Genomic DNA, 13,568 nt, shown 5'->3' with positions numbered 1-13,568 from the left:
TTCATTTGAACAAATGTCAGAGACCAAGTGAAATTTGGAATACGAAACAATTTATTGTTTCAATTATAGTTCTTCGGATTATTATCATGAATTCATTAAGAATGCTCATTGTAATAATTTCTATCCATGATACCACATGCAGTGATTGTTTGACCGCTTTCTTGTGACAAAGTACTGAATGGAGACCAAGCCAGTTCCTCGCGCGGTTGATGGAAAGAAGGGAAACGAAAGAAGAGAGAACATTACACCAGTGAACATAACCGTCTTGGGTTGCAGGTGCATTAGCACTGGCGGTCCTCTACTACCTCGTCTCACCAGCCTTTCATAGATCATAGAATTTACAGTGCAGAAGGAGGCCATTCAGCCCAGCAAGTCTGAACCAGCTCTTGGAAAGAGCACCCTACCCAAGGTCAACACCTCCACCCTATCCCCATAACCCCACCCAACACTAAGGGCAATTTTGGACACTAAGGGCAATCCACCTAACCTGCACATCTTTGGACTGTGGGAGGAAACCGAAGCACCTGGAGGAAACCCACGCACACACGGGGAGGATGTGCAGACTCCGCACAGACCGTGACCCAAGCCGGAATCGAACCTGGGACCCTGGAGCTGTGAAGCAATTGTGCTATCCACAATGCTACCATGCACTTTCATAGTGTACAGGCATCAACTGTGACAAGCGGATGCCAAACAATGGTAGAAACCATTCAAAAGGATCCTGTCCTCGCCCAACTCTCAGACTGAAAGCTCCCACTCGTGATCGTACATAGAACGATACAGCGCAGTACAGGCCCTTCGGCCCTCGATGTTGCACCAACATGGAAAAAAACTAAAGGCCATCTAACCTACACTATGCCCTTATCATCCATATGCTTATCCAATAAACTTTTAAATGCCCTCAATGTTGGCGAGTTCACTACTGTTGCAGGTAGGGCATTCCACGGCCTCGCCACTCTTTGCGTAAAAAACCCACCTCTGACCTCTGTCCTATATCTATTACCCCTCAATTTAAGGCTATGTCCCCTCGTGCTAGCCACCTCCATCCGCGGGAGAAGGCTCTCGCTGTCCACCCTATCTAACCCTCTGATCATTTTGTATGCCTCTATTAAGTCACCTCTTAACCTTCTCTCTAACGAAAACAACCTCAAGTCCATCAGCCTTTCCTCATAAGATTTTTCCTCCATACCAGGCAACATCCTGGTAAATCTCCTCTGCACCCGTTCCAAAGCTTCCACGTCCTTCCTATAATGAGGCGACCAGAACTGTACGCAATACTCCAAATGCGGCCGTACCAGAGTTTTGTACAACTGCAACATGACCTCATGGCTCCGGAACTCAATCCCTCTACCAATAAAGGCCAACACACCATAGGCCTTCTTCACAACCCTATCAACCTGGGTGGCAACTTTCAGGGATCTATGTACATGGACACCGAGATCCCTCTGCTCATCCACACTACCAAGAATTTTACCATTAGCCAAATATTCCGCATTCCTGTTATTCTTTCCAAAGTGAATCACCTCACACTTCTCCACATTAAACTCCATTTGCCACCTCTCAGCCCAGCTCTGCAGCTTATCTATGTCCCTCTGTAACCTGCAACATCCTTCCGCACTGTCTACAACTCCACCGACCTTAGTGTCGTCTGCAAATTTACTCACCCATCCTTCTGCGCCCTCGTAGTTCCATTGAATTTGCTGGGCAGTGTCTTGAGATGTGAGTGTCATTGGCAAGGTCGGTGTTGATTGCCTGCCCCTCATTGCCCTTGCAGGTGGCGGTGAGACACCTTCCTGAAGCACTGCAGCCCATGTGGTTGTAGGCACACCCACAGGTAGTTCCAGACTGTGGGCACAGCTACAGCGAAGGAACAATGATATAGGTTCAAGTCAGGATGGTGAGTGACTCGGAGGGGAATGTGCAAGAGGTGGCATCCTCATGTTGCACCCCTTCTATGTGGAGCATGATACATTAGTTGTAGTGTTTCTTTTGCCAATCAACATAAATCAGCTAATTTAGCGCAGAACATGGTTTACGCCTGGGACCGTACAGACGTGTTAATACACATATTTATTGAGCACCTTTCCAGCCTCCAGATGTCCAAAGTATTTGGCAATCAATTAATTACACAATTAATTAGTTATCTCACAGTTGTGCTGTGGAGAATGTGGTAGCTTGGTTATGCATGGCAATGTCCCACAAGCAGCAAATTGGATAAATGACCAGCTAATCCATAGATCTTTGTGCCACAGTGAGCAGTTCATACGGAAACTGAGCCATCAGGTAAACTCAAGATACTCTTTAACAGTGATGTACAAAACAGAAAACATTTTCACAAGAAATAAGGACTAGAAATAAATGAGACTTAAAAGATGTGAAATAATGCAATCTTTTTTTAGACCGTGCACAAACTTGAACCATTAATTCTGATCACGATTAGCGGGTGGAGGCGGCTTCGTGCAGGGGCACCAGCCTGGCAGCCCTGGTCACGGCTCCCCTACCGCTTTCGCCGGCCAGGTACTCCACCAGCCCGGTAGTGGGGGCGGCCCTGCGGATATAGGGCCAGTGGAGGAAACATGTAGGGGAGGTCGGTGCGTCGGTCTGGGCTCCAATATGTGATAACCATCGATTCGCCTCCAGGAACATGGATGGTAGGTTTCGAACATGGCGGCGGGCTGGGGTGAGGAGGGTGGGCGATATGTTCCTGGAGGGGAACTTTGCGAGACTGAGGGCTTTGGAGGAGAAATTTGGGCTGGTAAGGGGAAATGTATTTAGGTACTTACAGATGCGGGACTTTGTACGCAGACAGGTCTCACCTTCCTGCGCCTCCCGCCAATAGGGATCCAGGACAGAATATCTCCAGAGGAGAAAGAGGAGAGGGTAGAGTCTCGGATATTTACAAGGTGCTCATGAAGGGGGAAGAGTTCCAGACGGAGGAACTGAAACTCAAATCGGAGGGGAGATGAAGGACGGGGTATGGGCGGAAGCCCTGAGTACGGTAAACTCAACCGCAACATGTGCCAGGCTCAGCCTGATTCAGTTTAAGGTCGTTCATCGGGCCCACATGACGGTGGCTCGGTTGAGCAAATTCTTTGGGGTAGAGGACAAGTGCGCTAGATGCGCGGGAGGACCAGCGAACCACGTTCACATGTTTTGGGCATGCCCTAAACTTAGAGGGTACTTGGAGGGATTTGCGGGTGTCATGTCCCGGGTACTGAAAACAAGGGTGGTGATGAGTCCAGAGGTGGAATTTTTGGGGTTTCGGAAGACCCGGGAGTCCAGGAGGAAAAAGAGGCCGACGTTCTGGCCTTTGCTTCCCTGATAGCCACTGCTGGCATGGAGGGACTCAAAACCCCCGAAGACCGAACTATGGCTTTCGGACATGTCGAGTTTTCTGGGTCTGGAAAGAATCAAGTTTGCCTTGAGGGGATCTGTATTGGGGTTCGCCCGAAGGTGGCAACCATTCACCGACTTCTTCACGGGACATTGAACGTCAGTGGGGGGGGAGATTAGAGTAGAGTAGGAGGGATAAATAGGCGGCTAGTGTTTATGGGAGAGGACCGGTTATGTGCACTATGGTTTGGTTGAAGTGTTGGTTTTCCGTTGATGTTTGCACATTTCTGTAATCTGTAACTTTTTACAATGCCAAAAACTACCTCAATAAAATTGTTTGTTAAAAAAAAACTCTGGTCACGATTTAATGGAAAAAAAAAGTTGTGTTTTGCGAATGTTTAGCCAGGTGTTACCCGACGTTTCCAGCACCGATAACGACCCCGCTATTGAATGGGACTCTGCTTCTTTTTGAGCCTCTGCGGGGAACACGCCACTGACACCCCACTTAGACTCATTTCCTGCACTGACGAGCTCAGCTTGCAGTGCAGGAAGAGAGCGGGGCACCATTTTTAAATGGTGCCCGACCTCTTGACCCACCCTACCTGACCGCCGGACACCCCCAACGCCCCAACTTTTCAATTAGGGGGTCCTCAAGCTGCCCTGCGCCCCAACTCATATGGGCAGAGCACCCCCAGGCCCAATCGCCAGCATGGGCAACCTGGCACTGCCAACCTGGCACCCTGGCAGAGCCCATGCCAGTCTAGCAGTGCTACCTGGGGGTGGCAGGATGGCTGTAGCAAAGTGTCTGAGTGGCATTGGGGGTGCTAGGGTACCACCCTTCCCTGGCCAGACCACCCGGGGGCTTCCAATTGCCTGGGAGACACCCCCCCCCCCACTCCCCAAGTGCTGTTATGCCTAGTCCACATTTGTGGAAACGAGTGCTAAACGATGCCACAATGGAGTCTCCGAGGTGAGACCATTCGATCCCGCTGAGACGAGGCCATTTGATTCCATGCTTTGGTAACTCCGATAGACATATTCAAGTCAGACTAAGTACTCTCTTGAATATGAGAATCTGGATCCCGCCCTGAATGGTGGGATACACATTACAACGCCTCGCAATCGAGCATCCTAAATCTCGCAAGAGACCTCATCGCGTCAGCGAGGTGGGCGCGATGAGGCTGGTAGATCGCGTCCTCTGTTTCTCTCTCCGCAGGCCCTGCCAGACCACCTGAGTTTTTTTTCCTGCACTTTCTGTCTTGATTTCAGGTCTCCATCATCCACAGCATTCTGCTTTTATTTTACTGATTTAGACTGTGTAATGCACCAAGTGTATGGAGGCCATTTTCTTTTACTGTGAATTATTCATGTTTTTTTTAACAGGTGGCGGTGGCGGTTGGAGTGATTTCACTATCTGGCTGTGGTCTGGCAAGTCACTGACCGAAGGTGCTGAAGGTGGACAGTCCTGCCCACAGGCCATCAAGAAATGGGGCTGGATAACAAGAGGAGGTTTTGGCGGAGGAGGAGGAGCGTGCACAGCAGGAGGAGGGGGCGGAGGGTATATAGGTTGGTTATAATTGGTTATCTGCATATGTACACTATGACTAAAGGAACATAGTTTACAGTGACTGATCGGAGCAGATTTTCTGATTAAATGTTAGGCGGGAGATGTATTATTTTTAGCACATTGCTGATTGTTACTAAGCTGACTCTACCCCATATTGCAGAATCACACCTATTTACATGGTATAGCTAAGCCCTCGGTAAATTTTAAACATGGCCTTGCAAGGTAACACAAAGGGCTGTGACTGATGGGTAATTTTTTTTTAAATGCGGTCATTTAAGGGCAAGGGGCATATATGGGATAGAAAATGTCAGTAATCCTTATAAAACCTGTAAATACTCTCATGTATTGGTCACCAAAGTAACATGACCTGACAAAGGTAGCAGTTGACATAATAAAATGAAGGGAGGGGGTCTGTCTGTGGCGATGAGATGAAGCATTGTAACCTTCCAACTTTCAGTTTGATGACCAGTTCTGAACGAGGTGAGAGCAAGCAGCTTGACCCTCCTTGCTTCGATGCTACAACTTCCACATGAGATAACAATGTAGCATGTTTGGCAGGATGGGATAGAAAGAGTCATCAAGAACAGAATTTTGTTGGGGTGGGGGTGGCCCCAAAGACAGGCTTGAAAGCCAGGGGCATCCCCGCCACGGCCATTTGGAAGGGTCCTGGCTGGATTCCCGACCAATCCAGAAATGAATGAGCTGCCGCCAGAGTCCTGGTCCCTTAAAGGGATGAGCGCCCACCTCCAAGAGCTGCTGACTAATCAAACCTAGCAGCGCCATCAGCAGCGGTGGCCATTGCTGGAATTGCACCGAGCTGAGAAACTCGGCACTGGATCTGTGTGTCGCAGCAAGGTAAGTGGGCCCAGGGGCCCAGGTGAGGGAGGAAGTAAAGTGGACATTGGTGAGCCATAGTGTTTATGCAGGACAAACCATTGTCATGAATCACCATGGATCACAGAGTTTTGAATTAGGAAGGACCGCCATCTTCCCCAAGAACGCGGGGAGGATCCCCAAGCACCAATCAGAAGAGGCTCTTAATTGGCTCTATTGGCATCCGGGTTGGAGAGCCATCCTCCACGTTCCACACCGCCAGCAGAATGCCATGGTGGCAGAAAGCAAAGGGCCCTCCACCCCCATCCTCCCAATTTTTAACCCCCCCTCCCCTTCCAACGTATTCATAAAATTCAGCCTTTAGAAGGCAGCTCACATTACTGTCATGGGCAATGCCACCCTTATGCTACAGGAATCCTTGCAACATGGCACAACTCTACGTAGACCTGGCCACTGAATCAAAGGCTGTGCAATCTGTTCCGCGCAGTCACTGCTGAATGGGTGTGCCTCTACCTGCAAATGCCCTAGTTAGGAGTAATATCATTTGAAATTTATGTCTCAGTTTGTACATTAATCATCTTGTTATGTTATCAGGGATGTTTTGCTGCAGTTGTACAGGGCATGGGTGGGACCACATCTGGAATATTGTGTGCAGTTCTGGTCTCCTTCTCTGAGGAAGGATGTCCTTGCCTCAGAGAGAGGGCAGAGAAGGTTTACCAGACTGATCCTGGGATTGCGGGACTGACGTATGAGGAGAGATTGTGTCGGTTAGGATTGTTTTTCTCTGAAGTGTAGAAGAGTGAGGGAGGATCTCATAGAAACCTAAACAAGTCTAACAGGACGAGATAGAATTGATGTGGGAAGAATGTTCCTGAGGGCGGGTGGAGCCCAGAACCAGGGGTCACAGTCTCAGGATGCGGGGGATACATTTAGGACTGATATGAGGAGAAATTTCTTCATGCAGTGGTGAGCCAGCAGAATCCTCAACCATAGAAAAGCAGTTGAGGTCAAAACGTGGTATGTTTCCAAGAAGGAGTTAGGTCTAGCTCATGGGGCTAAAGGGACCAAAGAATATGGGGGAAGGCTGGAACAGGCTAATGAGTTGGATGATCAGCCATGATCATAATGAATGGCAGAGCAAGCTCGAAGGGCCGAATGGCGTCCTCCTGCTCCTATTTTCCACGTTTCTATGTCTCCAGACTGTGGGAGTTCCCAAGTGCCAGGTTGCTCAATAGTGCAGAACATCATAGATGGCCCCATGTACAGTACAATGGAATATTGTGACTGAGCATGTTTGTATACATGCTTGATAAATGTATGTACATTTTGCACTGGTTTTTGACCCTCGGTGGATTTCTTGCTGTGTGGCCGGCTGTTGATCCATGGGGAACATCACTACTGCGCACGATACTGTCCTGACTTTGAAAGCTGCAAATGGACACTTTTCTGGCAGGGCACACGATACAGCAATTGGGAACAGGAAGCAAAGAGTTTTTTTGTTGCTGAGATCACATTTATTGTTGTGTTGGTTGAGAGAAGCTAACTCAGCAAAAGCTGAAATGCTCCTGATATTTATATTCAAACCGCACAAGGGGTATTTTTCAAGGAGGCATCGGAGAAGCTGACGCGGTTACTTTGTAAAATCAGATTTCTTAAGTTTTACAGAGAGTTTCTGAAAAATTATACTTTGATTTCATATACTGTGTTTGTATAAATTTGTAAAACTGTGTAATATAATTGTTTTATGAATGAAAGAATGGCAAGGGAAATTAATCATGTCTGATTATATACAGGCGGAAATGCGACTGAGAATAATCTCCCTGAAAAAGATGGTGGCTGTGGTGTTTCTTACATTAGTCCACTGGGTGAAATATACACCCCACCACTGGCAGGTATGTGAGAGAGGTGGGCAGTTTCATCATATTTGAATTATTTAATACCATGTTATCATTAACTAGCTGCAAGGCACATAAGGCCTAGCTTTTCCATCTGATAATATTTTAATACTGCCAATACCGCATTTTGGAGTATAAGTAATGATGGTGTTAAAATACCTGAGATTGGAAACTTAAGTCCCAAAGTCATCATCAGATATTCCTGATGTTGGGCGCACAGTGGTTAGCAAAGCTGCCTCACAGCACCAGGGACCCGGGTTCAATTCTGACCTTGGATGACTGTGCGGAGTCTGCACGTTCTCCCCGTGTCTCCGTGGGTTTGTTCCGGATGCTCCAGTTTCCTCCCACAGTCCAAAGATGTGCAGGTTAAATGGATTGGCCATGCTAAATTACCCCTTAGGGTGGGGTTGCAGAATAGGATGGGGGATTGGGGCTAGGTAGGGTGGCCCTTTCGAAGGGTCGGCGCAGACTCGATGGGACAAATGGCCCCTTTCTGCACTGTAGGGATTCTATAATTAATCCTGCCTCACAAATGACTAGTGATTCATCAAGAGAATAAAACAGTGAAATTTATTAATCGATAGGTGACCTTAACCAGATTACCCCCATTTGATTTGGTATCAAAGTGTCATTTTCTTCAAAAACATTTGCAGTCTGTCTCTTTCTTTTCATCTTCCTACTGTCACTGGTTCTGTTTCTTCATCTTTGCCTCTGAGTCTTTAACTTTCTATTCCTGTCTGTGGTTTTGTTTCTCGGTTTGTTGACCATCCCTTTGTCCTCCACCTTTATCTCTCACACTTTGTTTCTTTTTGTGTATCTGTTCCTCTCTCCACACAGTGACAGAAAGCCATGGGGAGGTTGAAATTGTGCTGCATTTAAATTGCAGCCACTGTGAACATGACTGCGTATTTGACCAAATTAAAGAAGAACTCATCTGCTTGTGTGATTCCGGGAAAATACTGGCCCCTGACAGTGTTACCTGCATTTGTGAGTATCATCTTTGACATGGTTATTCTTTCAATCCCTTTCTGATTTATCCCCAAATACACGCATTTAATCATTTGCATTGCCAAAAAAAACAGTTGAATTTATTTTCTGGAAGAGTGGATGCATTGCATAAACCTTCCTCTGTGTTGTGACGTACCTTTTGCTGTTGAACACTGATGTATCTCAGGTGTGAAACACTGACCAGAGCATCAAGCTTCCCAATCAAACTGAAGATTGTTGCCTTTGTACAACCTAAGAATAGCTAAGAGAGTCATGATGAATTCTGTAACCTTTAGCGCTCTGAAAACTTTCCCAACTGAGTACAGAGGGACAGGGGCTAATGTATGGGTTCAAGAATTGGAACAGAATGGAAACAAGGAAGACAAGGAGTGGAATGAAATTAGTTGCTGTTTTACTAGTAGTTCTCTCAAAATCTTTCTTCTTTCCCAGCACCCCCAGAGGGTCACTTGCCACTCTCTCTCGTACTTTCAGTGGTGCTATCCGTCGTGGTAGCAGCCTTGCTGCTCGCCTTCTCAGGAATCATGATTGGTAAGTTAGAACATTGTGCTGAAATGGGGAAGGACCCACTTTATTCATCCAGTATATTTCGACAAGCCAAATTAGGCCCCTCTACCCCAGTTTCCATGAAGAAGTGGCCTCAGGATCCAGAGGTGTTCCTGGAGAGCTTTGTGTCCCTTCGGGGGTTCCTCCTCTCGGTAGGTCTAACACAGAGGGGAAGTACACAGTAAATGGCAAAACTCTTAGGAATATAGAAAGTCAGAGAGTTCTGGGATACAGCTCCACAGATCTTTGAAAGTGGCAACACAAGTAGACAAGGTAATCACAAAAGCATACGGAATGCTTGCCTTCATTGGACGGGGCATCGAGTATAAAATCTGGCAAGTCATCCTCCAGTTGTATAGAACCTTGATAAGGCCGCATTTGGAATATTGCACACAATTCTGGTCGCCACACTACCAGAAGGGTGTGGAGGCTTTGGAGTGCATGCAGAGGAGGTTTAAAACATAGAACAGTATAGCACAGTACAGCCCTTTGGCCCACGATGTTGTGCCGACCATTTATCCTGATCTAAGATCAACCTAACCTACACCCCTTCAATTTACTGCTGTCCATGTTCCTGCCCAAGAGTCGCTTAAATGTCCCTAATGATTATGACTCCACTAGGTTTATCAAGATTTTGCCTGGTCTGGAAGGTGTTAGCTATGCGGAGAGGTTGAATACTCGAACTGTTTCCATTAGAACGACGGAGGTTGAGGGGCGATCTGATAGAAGTCTACAAGATTATGAGGGGCATGGATAGAGTGGATGGGCAGGCACTCTTTCCCAGGGTGGAGGGGTCAGCCACTAGGGGCATAGGTTTAAGGTCTGTGGGGCAAAGTTTGGAGGAGATGTACGAGGCACGTTTTTTACAGACGGTAGTGAGTGCCTGGAACGCGCTGCCAGGGGAGGTTGTGGAAACAGATACATTAATAGTGTTCAAAAGGCATCTTGACAAATACACGGATAGGATGGGTTTGGAAGGATAAGGCACTGCTGAGGGTTTTGGCCAAGTATGGTATCATGACCGGTACAGGATTGGAGGGCCGAAGAGCCTGTTCCTGTGCTGTATTGTTGTTTGGAACACCTGGAGCAGGGCCTCCACAACATTGGGTTGGATTGCCCAGTTGGTGCCTGAGATCTTTGCAACCATTTTTCACTTGTCAATGTTTCCTGCTGTCTATACACCTCTCCTTTTAACAGTTACTGGCTGCCTTTAAGTGGATCAGATATTTACCCTGGGGAGCATCAAAAAAAAAACCAAGTGAGAATGGAAAATCAAAATACTGTGGATGTTGAAAATCTGAACTGAAAGTAGAAAATGCTGGTCAGGCAACATCTGTGGAGAGAGAAAGTTTGGCTGATATTTAATCAAGTTGGAGGGTGCGGGTCCTGCCATTTTCCTGCCTCTGCATTGTAAATTCTATGATATAAAGCCTATGGGGGGGGGTGTTCCACCCCACTGCCAATTGAGGTCCCTGCAGGGATCTGCGGCCTTGCCATGCAGCATGCTCAACAAACACAACCTGGTTTGTTTGCTTGCCAGCTCCTGAGGGCTCGCTTCATTCAAAGGCGCTCACCACCTGATCGAGGGTCCCGACATTGGGAAGGGAGGCCAGCTGTGAGCAATACTCCTGCCCTTGATGCCGAATCGGCACTAACTCCCCCTGATATCCCCCACCATGTGAACCATCATTTATTTACCCGTGGCCTGGGTCCCAAGCTTTGGGTTGGAGTTGTTCCAGCGGCAGTCACGGTGGTGCTGCCATTCAGAGGGGATGCCAGCCTCTGCCTGGCTGGCAATTCTCAGTGGGTGGGACCAGGGTCCTGGTCCCGGGGAAAGACCCACCACCTGCCTGTCAACTGCCTGACTGGCATGCACTACCAGGGGGTCTTTCCAGGACGAGGTGACACGAGGGTCTTTCTGGCTGTCCAGCCGCTGGCCGAGACCTCAATTTCTGACACGATTCCGCCCAGTTCCAGGTCTGTGACGGTATCAGAATGGTACTGACGAGAGATGACAGAGCTGGAACGTTAACTCTGGTCTTCTCTCCACGGATGCTGCTTGACCTTCTGAGTATTTCCAGCATTTTGTGCTTTTACTTCAAGTAAGACCCACGCTGCTTATTGCTAGCTGATGCCTTTTTTATGTCTGGTAGCTGACATACCATAAATACCTCCATTAAATAATGTTGAATGTAGTTTACCGCCTCAAGCACCAGGAGCTGCAAGCCATGCAGATGGAACTACAGAGTCCTGATTACAAACTCAGCAAGCTGCGAACCTCCACCATCATGACCGACTACAATCCCAACTACTGCTTTGCTGGGAAAACAACTTCCATCAGCGATCTCAAAGAGGTTTCCCGGAAAAACATTATCCTGATCAGGTGAGTCCAAGAAAAGTCAAAGTGTGGACCAGGGTTTCATTACTTGGTGCTTTGCAGTTGCTCAGTTTTTCTTGGTACTTGTTGTTGAGGAACAAAAGTACACGTGTTATTTTTGTCATTATCTTTCCCTCAAATGTACGCATCTCCTCAGACATGTTCTATAACACTGGGTAGAGTTCCTCAGGCATGTTAATGCATGAGGGTGCGGGCAGCTAAATTTCCTGCAGGAGAACATTAAAGCGACGCTTCACCTTTCAGCAGAGGTCAGTGCTTTGGATCAGAACGAGATGGTCTTTCAGTCCCTCAGTTTTGCGATCTCTAGTCCAGCAGCACTGAGGCATTAAACCCTTCACATGTGTAAGTAAGTCAGAAATAAGATGCATCTCCAGGAATATTGGCCATTGCTGGGCCTGCATCCTGTCCCTGATGGAGAAGGGTCAGGACCTGGATGACAGGTAGGTTGGGAGGAGTCCTCAGGGAGGTCAGGAGATGAGACCCCGGTGAGTGAATGAGATGAGGGGGGAATGTATGTCGAGGAGTTGGCTGCGGTCTGGGGTGCGCAAGTCCGGGCGGGAGTTGGAACCAATGGGGGATCAAACATTTGGGGAGGTCCTCCAATCAGAAAAGAGAGCCTGTGAAGGAGGCAACCCCCACCCCCAACACTCACACACTTTCCCTCCCTAAATAATGTCCGATTACCTTTCTCTGAGGCAGCACCAGTGATGCTCAGGAGCCTACACGCGATCTAACAGATGGTCTTAATTAGCCTGCGACCAACGGGAACATTTTATAAATATATTTCAACAATCATAGAAAATCCTGGAATCATTGAGCAGGTCAGACAGTTTCGATGGAGAGAGAAGCAAAGGGGAATGGGCAGAATTCTCCCATGACTTGTCAGAATGTCAGGCTCTGACAGAAAACCGGCACAGCCTCCTGCCAGCCTGGCAGTGCCAACCTGGCAATGCCAATGTGGCAATGCCAGGAGCAGGCCGTCTGGGGAGCCCAATTGGGGGTCCCGTTATATCTGGTGTGGGGGAGGTGAGGGAGGGTTGGGGAAGAGATGACCGAGGCCTCTGAGGGGCGGGTATCCTGCTGTACCAACCTGTGCCAGGGCCGTATCCCTCTCCACCCGAAGGCTATACTTAACTTGGTGCCCCCAGTGAGATCCACCCGACTGTTTCAGGTCTTCATAAAGCTATTGTGGCATCACTTGAGGTTGGAAGGGAGAATCATATGGCGGGGAGGCTCTTTAATAATATGCAAATTCATTACAATGTATTTAAATGAAAGGATGGGTACCTCATTACATCCAGGGAACCAGTCGCGATTCGTCGCCTTTGTTGGGACTGGAATATCCTGCAGGAGGGAAGGGCTGGAAAATCCCACTCATTAACTTGGTTTCTCTCTCTGCACCGGTACTGTCAGACCTGCTGAGTATTTCCAGCATTTTCTGTTTTCATTCCAGACTTCCAGCATCTGCAGTATGTCACTTGTATCATTAAAATATACTTAGCTGAATGTGAAGCTAGGAAGAGCAGCATTGCTGGCCAGTTAGGTCCCATCCTGCGGTCTTCACTGATACCTGCTGTGGCCCACTTTTCCTTTGTAATTTCACAAGTGCAGAAATTTACCTTCCTTTTACGGGCAGGTTTACAGGTTGCTTAGTCCCTTAAAATCCTGTGGGTGCCTGACTGGGCCGTGGGGGGGACAGTGTAGAGAGGGGGGAGTGCCTATTTCACAGGCCCCCCTTTCCAACCACAGGAGTTCCACAAATGGCTGCCCCGTCCCACATGTCCCTCTCCTGTACTGGCAGTGCCGAGAACGATCCCGCTCTTAAACGGGACTCTTCTTCATTTCTGAGCATTGGCAAGGAATGCCCCACCAAGGCTGCATTTAGTCCCAGTTCCTGCACGACCAAGCTCCGCTCACCAGAGCAGGAAGAGATTAAAAATGGCATTCTGATCTCTAGACACCCCCCCCCCCCCCCCCCCCCCCCATTATG

At 48.1% G+C, this 13,568-nt stretch overlaps 1 protein-coding gene across 2 annotated transcripts in view; it reads left to right on the top strand.

Moving 5' to 3' along the window:
• LOC119974762 (ALK tyrosine kinase receptor-like) overlaps positions 1 to 13,568 on the top strand; it is a 1,320,646-nt gene that overhangs the window by 1,213,174 nt on the left and 93,904 nt on the right. For both annotated transcript variants that reach the window (XM_038813974.1, XM_038813983.1), the window contains 5 exons: positions 4,717 to 4,899; positions 7,528 to 7,626; positions 8,467 to 8,616; positions 9,067 to 9,165; positions 11,377 to 11,563. In XM_038813974.1, the coding sequence (XP_038669902.1) occupies positions 4,717 to 4,899; positions 7,528 to 7,626; positions 8,467 to 8,616; positions 9,067 to 9,165; positions 11,377 to 11,563 (718 nt within the window). The remainder of the gene's footprint in view (positions 1 to 4,716; positions 4,900 to 7,527; positions 7,627 to 8,466; positions 8,617 to 9,066; positions 9,166 to 11,376; positions 11,564 to 13,568) is intronic.

Source organism: Scyliorhinus canicula, chromosome 1, assembly GCF_902713615.1.
Source record: "Scyliorhinus canicula chromosome 1, sScyCan1.1, whole genome shotgun sequence".
In the NCBI taxonomy this organism is placed as follows: Eukaryota; Metazoa; Chordata; class Chondrichthyes; order Carcharhiniformes; family Scyliorhinidae; genus Scyliorhinus; species Scyliorhinus canicula.
This window is presented reverse-complemented; position numbering and strand designations above follow the sequence as displayed.